The sequence below is a fragment of the Rhopalosiphum maidis genome, chromosome 1 (assembly GCF_003676215.2).
Source record: "Rhopalosiphum maidis isolate BTI-1 chromosome 1, ASM367621v3, whole genome shotgun sequence".
In the NCBI taxonomy this organism is placed as follows: domain Eukaryota; kingdom Metazoa; phylum Arthropoda; class Insecta; order Hemiptera; family Aphididae; genus Rhopalosiphum; species Rhopalosiphum maidis.
In genome coordinates, this window is record NC_040877.1 from 39,995,200 (window position 1) to 40,017,785 (window position 22,586).

General features: G+C 29.0%; 2 protein-coding genes across 3 annotated transcripts; one reads left to right on the plus strand and one right to left on the minus strand.

The window, feature by feature from the left end:
- Positions 1 to 1,605: 1,605 nt before the first annotated feature.
- Positions 1,606 to 12,635, plus strand: LOC113547853 (interaptin-like). Of its 2 annotated transcripts, none has more exons than XM_026948389.1 (10): positions 1,606 to 1,727; positions 1,980 to 2,073; positions 5,050 to 5,504; positions 6,704 to 7,020; positions 7,307 to 7,458; positions 9,312 to 9,631; positions 10,317 to 10,549; positions 11,396 to 11,701; positions 11,979 to 12,116; positions 12,180 to 12,635. In XM_026948389.1, the coding sequence occupies exons 1-10, from the start codon at positions 1,721 to 1,723 to the stop codon at positions 12,345 to 12,347; spliced, it is 2,190 nt and encodes a 729-aa protein (XP_026804190.1). In that variant the 5' UTR covers positions 1,606 to 1,720; the 3' UTR covers positions 12,348 to 12,635. The 2 variants fall into 2 exon arrangements, with proteins under 2 accessions (XP_026804190.1, XP_026804191.1); XM_026948390.1 differs by having other exon boundaries at positions 1,980 to 2,058.
- Positions 12,636 to 14,059: 1,424 nt separating this feature from the next.
- LOC113550408 (clathrin heavy chain) lies at positions 14,060 to 22,586 on the minus strand. The gene is made up of 22 exons (XM_026952211.1): positions 21,967 to 22,586; positions 20,904 to 21,141; positions 20,685 to 20,834; positions 20,507 to 20,625; positions 20,284 to 20,445; positions 19,622 to 20,212; positions 19,352 to 19,540; positions 19,105 to 19,293; positions 18,609 to 19,016; positions 18,385 to 18,531; positions 17,651 to 18,135; positions 17,207 to 17,587; positions 16,945 to 17,128; positions 16,683 to 16,875; positions 16,441 to 16,598; positions 16,098 to 16,370; positions 15,718 to 16,035; positions 15,512 to 15,643; positions 15,337 to 15,447; positions 15,108 to 15,278; positions 14,733 to 15,030; positions 14,060 to 14,665 (listed from the first exon to the last, which is right to left on the minus strand). The coding sequence occupies exons 1-22, from the start codon at positions 22,006 to 22,008 to the stop codon at positions 14,505 to 14,507; spliced, it is 5,100 nt and encodes a 1,699-aa protein (XP_026808012.1). The 5' UTR covers positions 22,009 to 22,586; the 3' UTR covers positions 14,060 to 14,504.

A 22,586-nucleotide genomic window follows, 5' to 3' on the forward strand; every position in this document is an offset into this window, starting at 1 on the left:
TGTATACAATCTCATTTTTTTAGTTAAATTTTAAGTTTTTATAATTGTTTTGCCATATTTAATTTTTATAATAATTTCATATTTTTAAGCAGACGTTTTTATATATATATATGCTATTGTTCAGATACGTATAGAAGTAAATTTCGCAAAATTTTAATGCACAACTTTGCACTCTTAAAATTTAAAAAATTAATTATGTATTTGAAAAAATACAATTTATTTTTAAATTATAAAAACAAAATTTCAATAGGATTAATTATTATTGTGCATTAAAAGAATGTCTCAATTTGCTTCTATATCTGTTTAAAAATAATGTGTAATATTATTATTTCTAAGTTATGTTGTAAAATTGATGATTATGATTTTTTATATTAATTGTTAGTACCATATTGTAAAAAATCAAAAATTTGTAGGGTTAATGATTGTTGTGCATTAATATAACGGCCAAGTATGCTTCTATATTTATTTTAAAATAATGTGTAATATTATTATTTTTAAGTTATGTTGTAAAATTAATGATTATAAATTATATTAATTGTTAAGTACCATCCTAAATGGATGAATTGAGGTAGTTATTCTCAAGTATCAGAATATAATACTGTGGTGCATATTCTAGTTAATTTTTATAGATATAGAATTGTAAATGTTAATTATTTTGTTGGCATATATGTTATATTCTTATGTGCTTATTAGTTATTACTATTACAGTACAAGATATTTCGTACATTAAAAAACGCATTAAATTTAAAATTTTATATTTTTTTATTTTGTTAATTTTAATTATTGTTAAAAAACTTAGTACTTATTCATTTTGTATACTCACTCAATATTTATACAATAAACAATGTTGAAATTATTAGATAAAATTATTATTTATTGATTTTTAATTGAAAATAAAATGTCTTTCTTAACAAACAAAAATTTTCTGTTATCCTTAATTTATCTTAGAAATTATGCATTGAACAATATTGAATAATTATATTATAATTTTGAATAATAAGACATAAGGTGTGATATAAAATTACAATATTTTTTCAAAGTTTCCTATTGGTTATCCTTAAAAAAAATTTAATTTAAAATAAATATATATTTATTACTAAATATAAACTTATTATTTGAAGTATTTTAATTGGAAATTACTTATTTGTATGATGTTATAAATGTAAAATTATATTATGTTTTCTGTTTTTCAACATCATATTATACAACAATATTGTTGTTATTTACACTATTTAAAAAAATGTGATTTAATAATGTATTTAAAATATTTGATGCATAAATACATGGTACATACATTTCTGACATGTATATAGTATACACTAACACAAACCTCAATAAAATCAATTTATCTTTTAATTATTATAGAATCGTACCACCTTTAACATTTTTATTTAACAATATTATTAGTTATTATGGATTTTCAAATAATGATAATAATTGAAAAAAAAACTAGAGGGTGCTTTGATATCAAAAAAGTATATACTATACACTTTACTGACTATCCTGCACGCCACTGTATCTAAATATTTCACCCCTCACACAGAACGTTGTCCTAGTAACAATTGACGCAAACACCAGAAATTTTAATATCATGCAACTCCTGCAGGAGCATGATTATTCAGTTAACCCAAAGTTACAAAACCAACAAATTAGAATGTGCTATAATCTAAATCAGTATCATTTTGTTGTAAATTTAAAGCGAGTAATTTAATAACTAAAAATGACAGGTCAGTTGAAATTCACTGTAAAGTATTATTTATATAGGACGCACCTACATTTTTTCCAAATGTATACCTGGTTACCTAATTATGTGCATTACAACCGTTAACCGATCTATATTTGCCAAACTTCATTATAATAGCTATTTTAACTTGTGGTTACAGGGCATTTAGACTTTTCTACATTCTACAGTACAACCACATTGAATAAATTATCGTTTCTTAATGTATCTATACTATGTTATGATTTATTTCTTGCAGGGTCATCAGTCGACAATTGGGACGTATTAGACGATTTGATCACTAGAGATGAAAGTGAAAGAAAAGATCAAGAAAAAATGTATGCCAATACAAAGTAATGGAAAGGGTTGAGGAGGGTCTCACACTCTGACATAATTAATATAATATGTTAGTTATGACTAGTGACTTTTGGCTGACGGGAAACTGTTACAAGGCGAGGGTCACCAAATGACGATCCGTGTACAAACCTTTTGGCCCGCTAACAAGACATTTATTTATTAAATTACATTTTGTTTTCATTGCAAATTAAATAAGGTTTTCATTATTTTTTTTGGTTTTAACTTATCTTTCTTTAGATAAACGTTTACCTATATTACATTTTGATGACCCCAGAATATTTTCTGAATTTTTAAAGTGACCCTCCAAAAATATTAATTGGTAATTCCTGTACTATTGTCTATATTCCTAACCACTGTAGTCTTTAAGGGGCAGTCGCATCTACATTCATTTCTCTACCCATTTCGCGTATAATATAAGAACAAAGATATTTCGTATTTTCACGATTACGATTCTGGTTCAGTTTATGTCAAAGGCACTATTATATATTTTATAAAGAAGAATATTTTTTGTACAATGACCTGATAGATTTTTAATGTTTTTAATGTTTTATAAATATAAGCATGTTTTTATTTAAATTAATTCCGACTATTTTTAACTATTATTCAAAAATGAAAATATTAAAAATCTATCCTGTCAATACACAGGAAATATTTTTTTTTTGTAATATATATAATAGGTGCTTCTGTGTTTACCCTAAACTGAACCGTCTAAACCAGAGAGTTGTAATTGTGAAAATACAAAATATTCTTGTTCCTATATTATGCAGGCACGGATCCAAGGGGGGCAAGCGACCATGCCCCCCCCCCCCGTAGACTCTACCACACCGGTAAATTTTAGGATGTCTGTTTTTGGCAGCCGATAAAATACGATGCACACATGGTATTGCCCCTCCCCTCCGTAAATATATTCTCTATCCGTGCCTGATATTATGGGCGAAATGGACAGAGAAAACAATAATGTTGATGTGCCGACTGCCGGCCCTTAAAAAATTCAAAATTAGTTGATTTAGATAGTAAAATCGTAAACAGATCTTAACATTTGTCATTTTATACAGTAGGTACAAACTAATACAAGTACTTGGTTAGTGATCTTTAGAAACGGCATTTATTTCGAGAAGGAGGGGTAATCGAGAGAATTTTCCCCACGCTAGATTCTAATGGGTTGGTCAATTTTTTCGTATCTTTAAATTCAGCTGAAATGGAAGGAGAGTACTATGCCACCATATAAATGAGCAGTGGTCCAGAGACCATAATCGTAAATTCGTAAATCAATGTAATTTTTAAGGAACATTAATATTGTAGCAAAGAACACAATACAGATGATTGATATGTTTTTACAATCTAAATTCATATATTATACATCCTTTAAAAGTTTTATTTTTTTCTGTTTTCTATAATTATTTTATAATAATTTATAATTATCACGGTTTAATTGTAATTAATATGCACAATGTACGAATTATAATATTTTTTTTTGTCTTACAATTTTGACTTTAAAGTTTGCTGTAAAAATATATTTTTATTAATTTAATGTGTTAATGCATTGATTTAAAATCTGTATTATACAATATTTATATACCTAAATATAACACTTATAAGATTAATAAAATACAAACCTATTAAATTATTATTTTTTTTTTTCAATAAACTATGATAAAAAATATTCAAAATGCTAAAGGGAATTAATTAATAGTATTTTTTCCCGACGTTTAAAAATAATTGTGACATAGGTACTAACTTAATATTAAAAATACCATTTATATATATATATATATATATAAATACTATTAAAAAAAGGAATATTATTTCCTTGAAATTAGAATATTTTAAAATTTTTTATAAATGGTTACAAATAGTATGAATTCTATGTGGATGGGTCGCGGATCCAAAATGGTTGAAAACCACTGGGAAAATGGTCACTTTGTACGGTCGGGTAAAAATGTTAATTTCAGAATGCGGACTCTTAATACTATTATATACCAAAAGTAGGTATATATTGTAAATATAAATTATATACCTAAGAAGTAAGTGTATATAATGTCAATTATTAAATTCTAAAAATTAAGTAAAAGTCAATATTACAAACGTTAAAAAAAATAGTTTATTAACAAGACAAAATAATCAGTTTATTACATTTTTTACTTCTATAATATTATCAAAAGTTATGTTAAAAAGTAAATTAAAAATGTGTATAATATAAATATAAAATCGTTAAAAACTACATATCATATATAATATAGTCAATATAGGTAGGGAATTTAAAAATTTGAAATTTGTTATTTTCTTTTTTTGATGTTGGTTACATAAATTTAATATACAGTGTACTCTCGATTATCCGCGAGCGGACTATCCGCGTTGCGGATTATCCGCTGTCTTCCGCAGAATCATCTACATACTATAAGTATACAAAAAAAATATGTACCTTTATATTATACATAATTATTGGTTTTATTGGGTGGTAATACTCAATTAATCGATAACGACATAAAATACAATACGCTTGTTTAATACATATTAATAATTTTTGGTAATTGTTGATACGTTTAATTCGTAATTTTAATTTTTTTCGGATTATCCGCGGAATTCGCTTATCCGTGGATGCCCTGCCATCCTATTCCGCGGATAATCGAGAGTACACTGTAGTTTAATGCTGTCACCCATTGGATTTTTGTCTCTTATGAATTCTTTAGGAGAGTTTCATTTTGAATAGATGCTATAACGACTTGTTTACTTATATTTTGAATAATCTTTATGTATATAATAGTACAATAGTACAAAATGTCCGCATTTTGCACTTTTAATGCTCGACCGCATAAAGTGACCAAGAACCAGACCACTAACTTAGATGCTTCTTTACTGCTAAGTACCTCCTACCTAAAATCCTGGAACGAATACAATTAAACAAAATTTTATATTCTATTGATCCATCAGAAACGATTTTTGTTATTTATGTATACGTCCGTTCACGACAGTAACGAGGTGCGAAGACCGGCATCGTTGACCGCTTCAAGAAAAACGACAACAGACGATTGGCTGGGCCTGCGTCCGAAAAGCAACGTGGAGATAACATCGTACGAACCGTCATCATACGACAACGGTGGACCGAATGTGTCGAGGCGTCATGACTTTAGGCGACAGAGCACGCAACAGCGAACATCCCGTTCGGCGGGCTTGTTGTTCAGCGACGACGAAGATGACGTTAAGAAGAATAAAACCACCACTAGAAACGTTTTTGACTCGTCAACCGATACCACGTACCGCGGTACGGGTGTAAGTGCTGTACCATTGCTAACCACGGCAACGGCCACGGTCAACGGAAACGCCGTCGACCGGACGAGGACCGCGATTTCCGAGTCACAGACGTTGTCGAAACGCCGGGAGACATCACCGTCTATCACGGTCGCAAAAAAAACCGCGGCAGCCACAGGTAAATTTAACAGTAGCGTTTTTAAAGGTGACGATGAATACCCATTTACCATCATAATAATACAATACATATATCCCAATCATCTCCGTTCAAAATCGTTTTTCGTATACAATGGTACCTGTCATTGCGTTTAAATTTAACACATCCATTATCATAGACTATATAGTGAATTAGTGATCAACTCTCCGACACTACTATACAGTAGAACGATACCCACTTGCCCACCCCTTTTATAATTTTTTTTTTTTTGAGACATTCTTTGTAAATTATTGTATTATTATAAATTATAACATATATAAGCATACAGCAATGCATTATGTTTATCACTTTAAACTTGGCTTTCAATGATTACATTATTTTATAAACAAAACTATGTATCTTTATTGCGATTCTACAAAGTGTAGATGGACTAATGGCTATTAGTTACAAAACCATCTAAAACGTTTGTGATTATTATATTAGCGGTAGTCTCAAGTCTGTAATACATATGCATTACCGATGTATATATAGTACACACTATAGATAGAACAACTATAAAAATCAAATGAGAACCATGTTACAGTTGTACATATTATAGGCGTGCGCAAACCTTGCTGGCAGGGGAAGCGCAGAATGTACAATATATATTTTTATCTTATATGATATTTAATTGAATATTATTTTGTTTATTCATTAGTTTAATCAATATTATTGATGGAAGTATTTCAATTTTATTTATTTTTATTTTAACTACAAATTTAATATAATAATTATAATAATTGAAACATCAAAGTTTATAGGAATATAATTTTTAGGATCTTCGGGATGTATATCAGAAACCATATTATGACCTAAATAAGCAATGGGCATGGATGAGATTTAATATTCAAAAATTTGTTCTTAAAAAATAAACAATAATAAAAAAAACGGCATAAAACTAAAAATTTGATAACAAGACAGAGGTAATAAAAAATATGTATTAAGCAACTAAATAAAAACAAACAGCAGCGTAATTATGTTACAAAAAAATTGCTAGCTTATTTACTACACGTTATTATGCGGTATTACTAGTGGTTTGCACAAAGTTGGACAACACAAAATCATAAATTATTTTTTAAAAAAACACTAACTGTTTATAACAAAAGTCGATCACTCAATTTTCTTTTAGTCCTTTCTTAATCATCGATCCTTTATTTGAAAACTATAATTTATTTTTACAGAAAATATTCCTTCTTGGTTGAACGGGTTAATACATAATACAGATGAAACGACCACTCTAACTACCGCTCCGCAATCTACTCAACATATTTTATCCACTGATACAATGGTTGAAACGGATGTTCCACAAAAAACTGAAAAAGTTGAACAATTTGCCGAAGAAAAATCGACTTCGATTTTATCCTTGCTTAGAGGAAAAGACAGTATCCAAACTTCCATGTTGAAATTGATTCAAGAATTAGCTAAAAAAAAACAAGACATACAACAGGCTGCAATAACATTGATTCAAGATCAACAAAATAGCGATCTCCTTATTAAAGTAATAAGATTATAATTAATTTACAATTAATACTTATTACCAGTGGTGGTCAAACGGAGGGCAGGGGGATAAAACCTTCCATGATTTTTTTCTTTAGTGTTTATAACAGTTAAATTTATGTTTATTGTACTATAATGTTAATGTATTACATTCTTGTTTTATTTTTACGCCACATGCCTCCCCCATGACAAAATCATTTGACCGCCACTGCTTCCTACCTTTACACATAGTTTATATTGTACATAAGTCACAAATTGACAAATATCTAACATTATATCGTGTACAGGCGTTGTTAATGGATAATAGTTATTCTACAATGAACCCTGATGGACAAGAATTAGAACGTCTAAGATCTGAGAATCACAAATTCCAACTGACAAACGATCATCTTTCAAAAAAACATGAATTAGAATTAGATGCCTTAAAGACTAAATATGAGTAAGGGTTTTGAAATATTTAACCTTTTTACCAAAATTCATACATAGATTCCTATTTCCTAATACCAATAATTGTTATTATTAAATTATTTTAAATAACAGTAATACTATTGACCTAATTCCATTAAATTCCAGCAGGTGCAATCAGGCGCGGCTCCAGTCCCCTCCCCTTAAGAATATATTATATCTTTTGTTATAAAGTTTTGTGAAAATTATGACTTATTCCCTACCAACCAAGTCTTGGAGCCCCCTGGGTGCAAAGCATAAACATAATATAACAAGTAACAATAATAATATAATTAACTCATTTATTAGATGAGTAATAAAATCTCCATTTATTATAATCTTAGCTTTTACTTAGTTATTCTAATATTTTAAAAAATTATTAATTATACTATAGCTAAGTTGCATCTAGAAACTGACACACTGTTATTGATCTCGTCTATAACTTGTTCTACATCAATGAGTGGATTTTTTTCAATTTGGAACAAAGATAAACTACTAAGACGTTCTTGGCCCGCAGATATGTTTTTAAACACCGTTAACATATAACATGAAAAGCTTTTTTCACACGATGCAGTATTCACTGCAATAAGTGCATAATTCATAGGAAATAAGAATTGTTGAAAATATTTTTGTCAACACGAAAATTTATTTATATCTATTATAAATTATTTACTTACAATTATTTATAATATTAGCTACAACTGTAATTTATTAATGATAAAATAATAATTGCATAACATGATATGTTTTTTATTTTTATCATTTGTTCAGTTCTGTTATATTTTATCAAACAATTCAATAAGACAATAAAATAGAATTATATTTTCATGGAATTTTGAGTTCAGTTTATTTCAGCAGGTGCAAAAACGCATGTCTTTGCACCTGCTATATATAGCCAGAGGGTGCATATGCATTGTCATGCGCCCCCGTATTTACGCCAGTGTAATCTAATTGTGCATACATTTTTAATAATTATAATTTATAATTCTATAATGATATGCTATTTGTACGTACCTATACAGTATTTACGTAATTATTAGTTAGGTATTCCATTTTAATTATATACTTTACATCGTAATGATGTACGTAGAAAAAAGTTTTGGGGGTTGTTATTGAAAATCAGTAATTGAAAAGTAGTACTTTTTTTAATAAACATACGAAATTTTTTTACGAAAATTAGCTATACCTACTTACAATACTTATTTTTAAGTATAAACATTGATTTAATAAAAAAATTACAATACTAAATCTAATTTTCGCGAAGTTTAAGCCATTGCGTCAAGAATATCTTCACAGTTAACACCTTTATCTCTATGTACATTTAACAATATTAATCCATTTAATCTTTCGTCGCCAGTTTTGTTACGTAAATACGTTTTCAATCTTCGAAGGGCATGTACACACGTTTTTAAAAGGACTTTCTGAATTTTCTCTCATCTCATTTATTTCTTCGTTTACAATAATGTCGATAACAAAATATAAGAATTAAGAGAGATGTTGTTATTTATAATACTCATAAGAGTAATAGGATAACTGCAGTAATTAGGTATTCCGTCATGTATAACTAAGTATTTTCGTGTCTATGTACATTATAGGATTCTTTTGTGCCAACGTCAATACACAATAGGTTAACCGGTTTTTCACAAACATAATGTAATATCATACCTGTCTATCAAAGTATAATATGACAATTAACATTAAAATAGAATAAGTAAAAAATCATACAAAAACTAAATATTTCGGGGTGTGTTTGAACACCCAAAACACCCCCCTGTGTATATCCCTGATATACGACTATACGAGTACAATTTAATTTTTATTTATAAATGTTTTTACTATAATATATAGATTACAGCAAAATGTGTTGCATGAGAAACTAGACCGTTATGAGGAGCGCGTAAATGAGCTGGAAGAAGAACGAAAAGCCGATATGACGGAACGGAAAGAAAATGAAAAGTGTTTAAAAGATATGTATGAGGAAAGGTTACGCTTGATTCATGAGAGTCATTTAATAGATCTTAAGCAAGCTACTGAAGTACAAAGAATTAAAATGAACCATTTGGAAGAAATAGAATCTAGTTTACGTGATTCAAAGCCAAGGCGCCTGACCAACGAAGAAATGACCGCTAGAGAGATTTCAATTAGCGCTCAAAACAAACAACTTAAAGGTAGGTGCAATAATAGTATAATAGTAATTACAGTTCAATTATTATAATATAAATTATAAGAGCTATATAATTTTAGTGTACGAACCAATGGGTTTTTAATAAAATTAAAATAAGTGAGAATTTGTTGTTTTTATTTATTTATAGTAGGTACTTATTATAATTATTAATTAATAGTTATTACTTGTTAGTTGTTAGATTATTACATTTATTAATTAAACACCTATCTCATTACAATAGCTAAAAAAGCATATGATGCGAATTCAATTAGAGTATAGTCTATAGAATACATTTAAGTAAGTAGCTGGTAACCTTAAAATTAACAAATAAATAATATCTGTCTTGACAAAACAATAAATTTCATCGGAAATCTAGAAATCATAGAATATATTCCATAAAATATAAACGATACTATTTTAAATTTAAATATAAGTAGAATATAGTGTACAAATAATCATGAAAGTTGAATACAGTGAATTATTACAAATTTAAATTGCGTTGTTTTAAGTTATTGAATTTAGTGCGTAGTAATTTCCATATATTTACTTTAAATTATAAAGGTTAAATATAATTATTTAATGTATTTCTTTATAAGTAACTATTAATTTACAAAGTAGGTCAACACTTGGGCTAGATATTATTAACTCATTTTTATTAATAAACCCTCCTGTACACTTAATGGTTATAGATTTACAGGAAGAAGTAGATAAGCAGATGGCTACGTTGGAAGGAGAAAAGTCTGCTCTTCAAATGAAAATCAAAGAATTCGAATCAAGAAATCAACGAGAACGAAACGAACTGGAACTCTTAAATAAAGAGCTAAAACGATCAATGAAAGCATTTGAGGATGGTCGTAAGACATGGGAACGAGAGAAAAAATCAGAAACACAATACATCGAAAGTAGAAAACAAGAGTTAGAGGTAAGACACATGATGTAGCTAGTGGTAGTGATTCCAGGTCAAAATATCTCTGGTATAAAATCTCCTGTTAAAAATAACTTAAATGAAAATATCCCCCATGAAAATATTTTAAATTAATTAATTTTTTTATCTATTATTTAGTTATTATTAAAAGCTGGTAAAAAATATATTATTATACTTAATTTAAAATACTGATGTCTAAAGTGATTACCGAAGTACATTTTCTTGTTATAATGATTAGAAAATAATCCCATAGGCCAAGAGTCGACATTAACCGACGATCACTTAAACGCTGTATTGAGAATTTCTACAACAAAAATTAAATCTGCTATCAACAAACTTGTTGATGCTATTCAAACTCAAAAATCACATTAATTCTTATTTATTTATTTTTCCAATATTATACTTTATTTTACTATGTATTTTTGTATTACTATTATTATGACGTCTAATTATTATTATAACTTTGTTTGTAGATACCTCGATAATTAATATACCAATCAGTGATGTACTTAAATAAATTAAATTTTAAATTACCATAATATTTTATATTATTAATATATTTTCATGGGAGATATTACCATTAAAGTTATTTTTAACAGGAAATATTTTGTGCTGGAGATATTTTGACCGGTCATCAGTGGTAGTGGCAAGGGCGCCCGCAGAAATATAAACCAAGGGGGGGCAAAGACAAAAGTATAAATACTTACTTAAGCCATGCAAGTAGGTAATAAAACAATTAATATTAAATATTAAATAAAATAGCGGGGGCATGGCACCTCCGACCACCCTTGGGTAATAGCTGTACACTACTATACCAAGACTATATTATGTCAATTTGTCCAGGATGTTCGATCGTCAGTCATCGAAGAACAGCGAAAATTAGCAGAAGAACGTTTTGAAGTGGCTTCGGAGCGATACAAACTCGAAACCATGCTAAAATTAGATACTGGTACTGGAACTGATTTAATACAGGCCAAAGTGGAAGTTAAAGAAAGTTTTAAGGAGCTAAAAAGAAAAGAAAAAGAATTAGATAAACGATTAGAACACATTAAAGAACTAGAAAAACGTTTAGCCGAAGAAAAAAACAAGTTACAAGAGCTAGACGATGAGATTAAAATGAAATCAATTCGTGCCGAAAAAATGTTTAAGGTGAATATCTAACATATTTTAATTAGTTCTTAATTTAAGCTCACAGACCATAATCCCAATCTCCTAATTATAAATGGAATTTGGTAAGTTTGTTAAAATGTATATATTATGTACATTTATTGTAATTAATATTTCCCAATTTAAAAAAAAAAACAAAATAAATTAAATATGTTTTTATCAATGTTAGAAATAATAAATATATATTCAATATAAATATATCAGGTTACTGACATAAAACAACTTATTTTAAATATATCATAAATCTTTTTAAAAATAGATGGCACTTTCAAAACAAGAAGAAGGTCTAAAGGCTTTAGAGAATGCAAAAGATATTCAAAATAAGTTTGATAAAAAAGGTAAAGACATTCATAATCGACTATTGGATGTAATAAAACGGGAAGAAAATATTGTCATGGTAATTATTATACTCAAAGTAATACCTAGTTGTATAATTTAAGATGCCTAATTAAATTTGTAGGAAGAAACTAAAATATCTAAAGAAAAAGATGAGTTTAGCAAATTACGAAAAAAACTTGATCTGGTTCTTCCTCAATTGTCCGGAGATGAAATACGTTTTTTAGATCCTAATTTAAATAAATATGAAGCTGAAAAGGAAGTATATTTTAAGAAAACTCAATTATACTAATTGTAAGTTTTGTATTAAATGTTGATCCCAGTGGCGGATTTGGACGTGGATTCGCCTCATTGCCCCGCCACCTATGGAGTTTTTTTTGTTACTCGTAAAAACGCGTCTAATATGACATAATGACTACATAAAATTCATAAGTCATAAACTCATAACTATAACTTCAAACTTAATAAATGATACGAAAAATGGTATTCTTTTGAATATCTTATCAATTTTTATTATTTGATAAATTTTGATATCAATACAAATTATCGAATTTAATTAACAATATAATATATTCTTCAAAACAAGTTATAACCACAATTTATTTATTTTATATCGAATAAGTGTTAGATTTTTGTAGTTTATTATTATTTTTTTTTTAGAACAGATGTCTACAGACATCAATGAAAGTTTAGATTTTAAAATATTTATTTTTAGATTTTTTTTAAACAGTTAAAGTCGTTTAAGAATTATTTAGTCAAATAAATTAGTTATACACAGAAAAATGTTGAGGGTCGGATTACTGGAAACTTATTTTTAAGGACTATTGAACTGAGGACGTGTCCGGTTGTCCAGAACGACCAAACTCCCTGAAATTATTAAAAAACGTTTTGAACGTAAAAAAATAATTTATTATTGTATAGTATATTACAACATTTAAAACATATTTGGACCTTAACCATCTTTCATAAGCTTCAGATCCGCTACTGGTTGATTCATACATTTTTTATTAAATTTTAAACTTTATAATTAAACTATTTTACTGAGAAGAAATGATCTATATATTAAATTACTTTATTATAATAATTCCCTCTATTTGCTTTTCCTTTTTACTTACCAGTTACCATATACCAACATTTATTCATCAACAACCTTATACAAATAAAAAAAATATTAAATTGAACTGTGACCCAATCTTACTAAGGAAAAAATTTACCCTAGTTTAACTTAATATGAACCTTACACTCTTATACTGAGGTTTTAACAAAACATACAGAGTACAAACTACAAATCAATTTATAAATTGAATCCAGTCATTATATTAGATTTATTATAGTGTTCGTTATCTCCAATTGTGCATTATAGTTTGTACATAAGTATATGCTGCATAAATTAATGTTGTTAGCTATTTGCTATATGTATTAATAACTTTTATGCAATATGGAATAATTGAAGAAATATAGTGAACTTATTAACTTAAAATTAACATAATTTACTGACATAATATTATAAACTTTTAAAATATTTATTTTTTCCAAATATTTTTTACATTATATACTGTCTAATAATAATAAGTAGTAATTAGTAATAATGATAAATAAAATTATCTATATTGAAAAAAAATTATATTTTGTATAAATTGCTTAAAAATGTATTTTAACAAGTTTATTATTCTGGGTAAAGTTTTTATCTTGTAGGAGTATATAATGAATAAAATCACAGAATTAATCATATTAGTCAAATTTAACAAAACTGTAAAATATTTCTGTAAAATGTTTTCACTTACCATCTATACGACATATAAATCAATTTTACTGAATACAGGCTCAGAAAGCTTAAAAGCTTATATTTTGTAGTTTTATAGATTATGTACATTTTAGAACCTTACAGTAATTTAGTTTTTTTAAATAATTTAGCATTACAAATAATGTGTTTTGTTCAATTTGTATATTTATATATATATAAACGTAGACATTTATCATTATAATTTGTTTTTATATTTCTATATAAATTGTAGATAATAATTTACAAAAAAATGTATAATAATAATAATAATAATGTTTTATAATAATAATAATAATAATAATAATAATAATAATAATACGATTATAAATAAAATAAATTATAAAAATTAACGTGAAATCAATATTAAAAATGTATACGCAAATAAATCATAAGTTATGAAGTGAGGTTGAATAATTTAAACAAGTAATATTTTTAACAAGTATTAACATTAACTATTTAATATTATCTAACAATGATGAGAACATGTTTTTTCAAAAGCCTATTTAATTATTATTTTTTTTTTTTTGGAATGATTTTTAAATTGATTATTTATAAAATATAAATATTTTATACCTGGGTAGTAAATTTTCTATCAGAATATAGCAAAGCCCATCATTGTTTTCTTATAAAATACTGCTATAAAGGAAAGGGTATTTAATAGGCACATTACATGCCATAGCCCTGATAGGGTAGAGTATTAGAAGTTGCATATGGGGCTCCGCTTGGGGGTACATAAGGTTGCTGTGAAGGAGGAGTTCCTTGATAGGACGGCGAGTACATATTACCCATAACTGATGGACCAGCTGTCAACATTAGTTGTGGTTCAGCTATATAAATAAAAATTAAATCAATTATCAAAACTGGACAAAAAATAAATATTTCAATAAAACGTACGTATCATCATTGGTTTGATATCTTCTTCTTTGTGTTCTTCCAATCGCTTGGATTCGGCTTCTTCTAATTTATCTACCTTGGCAACATATTCTCTAGTGACTTGAATAAGATAAGGCATAGCGAAGTCCATGATTTTATGCCTCCACGCTAGTTCTAATACGATGTCTGGGTGCACAAGATCATAACATTGAAATAAAGCAGCTGCAAAACAATCATAATTTCCACGTTCTAAGAACCATGTAACCAATTCTTCAGCTACTTCTGAATTTTTTGATTCTGCCGCATATTCCATTGCATCCTAATATGTCATAATAAAATAAACACTTAATATATACATCCTAATACTAATGTCAAATATTAATATTAACCACATACCTTATACAATCTGTCTTTCTTGCACAATTCCACACTCTGCTTCCACCTGTTATTTCCTTTGTACAAGTAAGCAGCTATACGTCTAAATTCTGTAAGTTCATGTTTTTCGAGTTTTTGGGCAAGTGCGATAGTGTCAAAATTATCAAAGGCATCAATAGACGTTCGTAGACCCTATAAAGAATAAACATAATTAATCGTGTTAAGTACAAATAATATTTAAAACAATTACTTGGTAGTCTTCCTCATCAATCAGTAAGTTATTTAGTGCTTCATTTATAGCTTTATTATTTAAAGATTGCACAGAACGCAAGTAGGTTTTAACTAATTGCAAATGATTTGTCTGAAATAAAAATAGAAAAAAAATGTTTTCAACTACAATCAACAACCTCAATTATTAATAGTACCTTAGTGAAATAGGCAACACCTCTAGTGTGGTCCATTCGTGGTGTCAATACAAGCAATAAGTCGTTGAGCAGAAGCGGTTTATAATCGAGATAAAATTGTATTGCTTTGTAATATAGTTCTAAATTAGCAACCTGAAAAAAAATATCAACAGTCATTAATTAAAAAGACACAAATATGAATAATTAAACTCAATTAAATTGCATACCTTTGTAATAATGTCTTTAAAATGACTCTCTCTCCACGCTTCAGTTGGATGATTCATCATGGCTAATACTGCATTATCATATTCTTCATATTTATCATATAAAAACACTAACTCTGACCACAAATGTGCTTGTTCAGCCGCTCGTAACACTTTAGGGATATTAACACGAGACCAGAAGAGTTCTAAATGCTCCTTCATCTTAGCAGGCTTATACTTGGAATATAAAATAGCCAATTCCGTAAACATCCCCATATGTGCACGTTCCAATCCCAAAGCTGCTTCTAGAAGATTAATGAGTTCTTCAAAATAACCACGATCCTAGATGGATAAAAAAAAAGTTATTATAAAATACTTAAAAATAATTATTTATATTATATTACTTGGTAGTAGTTAATTAAGTCTTCTAATTCATCAGCATGAACAACAATGTGCAGACCACACATTTGTGCTAATCTAAATTCGTTATTATCAACACATGCAAAACACACTTCTTTCCATGTTCTTGTGCTATTTGCTTTGCGGGCACTGTCAACAGCACCTTGATATTCTTTAAGATGTACAAGTGTAATAGCTAAACGTGCAAAGTTTGAGACATTGTTATACAACAGCTTAGCTGGTTCATACATTTTATCTTCAAAACACCTATCACCGATCTGTAAAACAAAATTATTACATAATTAAATACAATATTGCTATACATAATAAAATAAATATAAAAATAACCTTTTGAATATCAGCATGATTTGGTCCAGAAATAAATTCCTCAAGATCTGCAAGGCGATTTGTTTTTGCATAGGCGTAGATTAATTCGCTTTCAATGTAAGATTCACGAGCCTTCTTACGTGACATTTGTAAATAACGTACAAGATCTTCCCAACTTTCTACAATCAAAGTAAAAAATATATGAATAAATCATTCAAATAAATTGTAAATATTTATAAATAATATTATTTTAAACTAAATACCTGTTTTGTGTGCAGTTTGAACAACATCCATGTATGCGCTTGGATCATCAGCTTTAATAAATGAGTCAATAGCTTCTTTTACAAACATACTTTGCAGTTGAGATTTTGCCAATAAACTCCAAACTCCTGGTTCATTACAACGTTCAGCGAATTCATAAGCGCGATCAAGATTTTTTACATTATCAATAAGTACCTAAGTAAACACAAAATATTTAATTTTTAAGCATTTTTCTAAACCTAAGTTATATTAACAAAATCTTACTTGAATAGCAGATTGATTAACATTAAACTTCTTAAATATTGCAAAAGCTTCTTCAAATAGTTCATTGTTAATAGCGATGGATGCAATATCAGGTGCATCATAGTTATCTAAACGATTAATATAATCCATAACACGAGTTCGGTCAGCTTTAACAGCTGTTAAGATTAATAGATTTTGCAAATTTCTAAATTCATACGTAAAGAAAAAATTATTACATTATTTATACTTAAAAAAAAACTAATAATTCTTATTTAATATTCACCTATGAGAGCTAAATAATGAGTTATCAAATACAATCTTTTCGAGTAACTCAATCAATTCATTGGGCAAATCAGCTGTCATAAAAGCTTTTACAGTCACTGATATGTCTTCAGGATCTTGAGTTTCAGATAAAGCTGTTTGTACAACTTGATCAATAAGTGGACGACGATAGACATTATTTTCATTTAATACTTCCAACCATAACTCTGGATTACGACGTCTCACCAAATATCTAGCTTCAGATTTGAAAAGACTATTTTCATTACAAACGTTTATCAATTCTAAATCACATTTTCCCCGTTCATAAGCAACACATGCTAAATGTGGATCACGTTTTTCACAGTACTTGCCGACCACGCGGCTATCATAGAACTTGTTCTCTCTGAAAAAAAAAAAAAAAAACAAAATTAGCTTATTGTTATTTATAATACTGTAAACTGCATACTTTAAATATCTTTCTGGATTGTTGTTGCTGTCAATATAAATCTTAGCAAGAGCATTATGAGTTGCAGGTTCTTCACTACCATCATGAACACGTAATTCTAACCAAGATGACAAAAGTTTAAGACGGTTACGTTTCTCCACTTCTTCTACTAATTCATCTGTAGAGAATTCTCCTTTCACGACTTGTATAAGATTTTTAATTATATCTTCTGAACAATCTACATCAAGGAGTCCACCCACTACAACTGGGAGACGTGATGGGTTCACTTTTTGAACATAAATCTCAATATATTTTTGTAAGTTATTTCTATATAAATATAGTACGAGATCATGTACAAAATTAAATCGATCACACACGATGATTAATGGTAATTGATCAGTAAGCTTAGCTTCTTTTAAGAAATTCTTAACTCTTTCTGCATTGTAACATGTAGATTCCCGACATATACGCTCCACTTCCTTAATTTGTCCAGTCTTACAAGCAGCCTATAAAAATATATTAAATATTTAGCAAAAATGTAATGCATTCTTGTTGTTCATCTTGTTATTCATAATTATTTATATTCTATGTTAATAATAAAATATAAATTTAAAAAATGATTGTATTTATTATCTGATTTTAAGTAAATACAATAAAAAATATAATAAAATAACTAACTGAACAAATTTCTTAAACATAGAAATTTCGCTCAACTAAAACATACACACTATAAACTAGATTTAGATTTAACTTACTGAAATGTATTTAAAATGAACTTCGGGATCTTGACTGAAGTTAACAATGGATCCCAAAAAGTAAAACAATCCTTCATAACTTTTAAATGACTCGAATAAATCAATTAATGCCTTAGTTGTCAATTGTTCATGGTATTTAGTTGCAATCTAGTTAAAAAAAAAAAATATTAAATATAACACATATATGTATTTTTATTTTTATTCAAAAAATTTCAGATAATTACCTTAACACAAATTTGTAGGTTTTGCCTAATGTTATTCGTTAACATGGCTTTTAAACATTCCAAAGAATCTTCAACACTTAAAGATCCAAAGTAACCAATTAACCATTCGGGATTTAACAACTGTGTATGTACAACTGCTCTTTTTATATCATATAAGTCTGTATAATGTTCCAGAGCTCTTTGTAAAAGTCCAGCTTTTTCACACAGTTGGGCAACATGAGCACGATCATAATGAGTAAACATTTGGTTACCAAGAATAGCATCAGCAACTTGTGGGGCAGATATTAAATTCATTTCAAGCAAACGTGTTTGCAATGGTCCTTCAGCTTCACGGTTATGTTTTAATGCTTCTAGAAGGAATTTAGTGCATTGTTGAACCATGCTTTGCTCAATAAATATATCCACAATCTACATTAAAATTATTAAATCAATACATTTTTGTTTAATGTACATAATAAAATTATTTGAGGAGTTATCCAAACTATTAATTTCATACTTGATTAATATTAGCGAGAGGTTCAGCATCATCAGATAGTAACATTTGGGCAAATTCAACAGCATGATCAGGAGTAGTACGTAATACTACATTCCTGAATAAATGTATGTAATCGGGTACATAACTTATTTTTTGAGAGTACAATATAATTTTCTGATACTGGCCAGTCTCAGCAAAACATTGAACAACCTATAGAAAATAATTTAATGAGTATACTTAATTAAATAATAAATTTAATGATAAGTACTTTTGGTGGAATGTTTGCTCGCAAATAAACAGACAATGCTAGAGAAATATCAGCAGTTTTGACCAAGTCTCCTAATTCTTCAGAACACTCCAATTTATCTTCTTTTAGCCACTTTTCTAATAATTGCCTTTTATCTTGAGCAAGAACTGGACGACACAGTTCCAGAGACTCATATTTATTCAACTTGCCCTAAAAATATTCAAATAAATATTTAAAAAAATTGATGTATGTTTATAAAATTAAATTTAAAGTACAACTACAACGGTATACCTGATCAAGTAATATTCCAAAATATTGAAGTAGAGGAGACGATTGATTTGTAGCTGTTGGAACCTGTTGGAATTTTTGAATGGTTGAAGGCGTCCTGAGAATGCCTTTAGGTGCATTAGCTGCTACTTTAGCAGCATCAGCATATTGGGCACTTTGGAAAAGCATATTAAACTTGCGTACAAAAAGTTCTTCAGCACCAGATAAATTATTTCGTACAGCCATACGTAAAGCAAGTTCTGGATGTTGGAGTACTGTATTAATGTAAGGTATTATATTATCTTCTTCAACACTGACAGATAATACTTGTCCTTTACGATTAACACCAATTATACCACCAGTGGCATCATGTGGAGCAGTTACAAAAATTGTATCTCCACTAATGCGGTTCATATAGATACAAGTAGCTGTTTCAATGTCATATAGATGAATGTAGCCATACTTAGTTATAAGATATATTACATCAAATTTGGAGCTAACTTGCATTGCAACTGGAAAATCGTTTTGTGCTTCTGGGGGAAAAAAAACTTCTACCTGTTTTTTGGGAAACGGTTGATTGCCTCTTGGTGTTTGTACTACTTCAACAATGTGTAACTGTAATTTAAATTATTAAATCAGAAATATATTTTAACTTGAAAAATGTTTTTCAGAATTATTGCAATTACTTTTCCTCCAGCAGCTGTACGTGCAGCAAAACAAAATAATGTAGACATTTCTCTATTTCCTTCCATTTGGAATCTTGCAAAAGATGCAGCATGGCCTTCAATAGGTTGTGAACAACTTTTTTCTACAGAATATAATTGCATAGCTCCAACAACACGATTTTGCTAAAAACAAAAAAAAACCAATTATATTTATATTCAAAAGGGTAGAAAGAAAAAATAGTACTTGAGCTGAAATTCCTATGAGTAAAAGCCATTGTTGTTTATGATCTGTTCTATAATTAATTATTTGACACCCATTTAATGTGGAATGACGATCAAACATTTTAACTGGTGTAGAGTCTCCTAAAAATAAAAATAGTTTAAAAATATAATACATTTAGATGCTAAGAAAAAAGAATTACCTTCCATACTCCAATGGAATACGGATGTTTCTGTGACAAGAGCTAATGTATTTGGAGAAATCCATTTCCAAAAAACCACATCATCTTGCATAATGTGAGCTTTCATTTTACTCTTCATCTCAATATTAAAAATCTGTAAGGTCTTTTGTGCTAAAAAAAAATTAATCATTTTTTAAAATAATGTTATTAAATCAGATCAAAACTATAAATAACTCTTACATGCAGCAGTTCCTTCAGTACCAGCTTTTCCTTTGAGTGCAATAACTTTGCTAGCTGGATTCATTATGGCTGAATCTGCGGATATTGGACGCCGAATTGGATTTTGAGGATCAGCCATGTCAACAATAACAACTTGTGCAACATCACCAGTCTTTTCACGCACACAGATATATTTATCTGATTCCATAGTGAGTGTATTGAAACTAATATTTGATTGATTGATACCCACATTTGTGAGCTACAGAAAAAAATAAAACACAAATTTATAAAAACAAGCCAATTAGATTAAGTTAATATTGGAGTTTAAAGTTCAAACAAAATAATTATAAGTACTAATAACTGCTCAGTAGTATGAATCACTTATTATAATTCCATCTGATATCATACCTACAAAAACACAATAATCTAGAGATAATGTACCTATCATAAAATTCCCCTTGACCCACATTTAATTGAATTAAAATGTACAACATAATAATATTGACAGAGATACAGCGCAGCAGCAGCAACAATAGATGGAATACTTCTAAAATACAAAAAACGCCTGTCATCAGAAATCTAAACAAAAATTCAACATCTGGCAGGTGATAAGCATACATGAGCTGTCATTAAGTACTTAATTTTTCCAAGATAAAAAACAGACAAAAAAAGCTAAAAGTTGGTGGGAGAGGGGTGTAGGGAAGACCGTCAACTGATTGAACCCACGATATAATTACCTCATTGCATACTTATTATTATTATTATTATTATTAACTTAAATATAAGAGACGATCACGGATTACTGATAAAATACTTATTACTGCATTGTAACGCGCAAATGGTGCGATAAATCATGTAACCTATTTATAGGTGACGGGCGGATCACACGCGATAGCGTCGGCAGCGCAGAAATGTTTGGGTTTTTACCGGCACGATCGTTTGGGTTATATTAAAAACACACGCAACAATCCGGTGTCTGGCCTCATCTCTCCGAGCTAACCGTAGACTAGGGAGCCAGCTGCCTGTACAGGCGACATTAGCCCCTACAACCGATGGCACAATGAACACACAAATTTTTATTTACCTGTAAGTGTTCCTGGAACTTGATAGGTAGTATCTGCGCCATTTCGATCACGTCTAGTCCGCGAACTTCTTATTGACTTATCGCGAAGGTGTCACGGTCGATTGAGTCGTCGAAAAACACAAACGACACTCCGCCACTTTCCTAAAGTGCACGAATGTGGGAGGAGGTGCACTTGCTGATAATGACTATGTATATGTATTTTGGCGTGTACTTGTGTGTGTGTATGTTTGTGTGTGCGTGTGTTGGAAGCGCACGATAAAAACTCACTGGGTCCGTGGGTTTTTATTTTACACTGTTCACAAGTCGCGTCCGCGTGCGTTAATATAACTCGAGTGAAAAAAACTTTTAGCGGGCAGCAGCGACGGCACGATTAGCCGACATTAACGTGACTGCGGTACTAAAAATACGTTAATGATCGGATTCGGTGGTGGCGAAACGTAAGACAATAACAATTAAATGGTGTATAGAATGCGATCACTATTCACTACTTAGTACTGTCGGCGGCAGCGGTGGACTTTGATACACCGTGTATTGTATTTTGATAAATTATAAGAATGGGACAATATTCGTATTGTCGCAAGCTCGGACCACGGTTCATATCGGGAATCGCGCAGGCGAGC

Excerpts from the sequence above, each read along its gene's own strand:
- LOC113547853 (XM_026948389.1), top strand. Across the intron at positions 7,021-7,306 it reads ATAGCGATCTCCTTATTAAA|GCGTTGTTAATGGATAATAG; the intron begins GTAATAAGATTA and ends TATCGTGTACAG. Across the intron at positions 7,459-9,311 it reads GCCTTAAAGACTAAATATGA|ATTACAGCAAAATGTGTTGC; the intron begins GTAAGGGTTTTG and ends TATAATATATAG.
- LOC113550408 (XM_026952211.1), bottom strand. The coding sequence starts at position 22,008 with ATGGCGCAGATACTACCTATCAAGTTCCAGGAACACTTACAG. Across the intron at positions 20,446-20,506 it reads TCATAGGAATTTCAGCTCAA|CAAAATCGTGTTGTTGGAGC; the intron begins GTACTATTTTTT and ends TTTTGTTTTTAG. Across the intron at positions 17,129-17,206 it reads TCATTATTTAGCTCTCATAG|AAATTTGCAAAATCTATTAA; the intron begins GTGAATATTAAA and ends GTATGAATTTAG.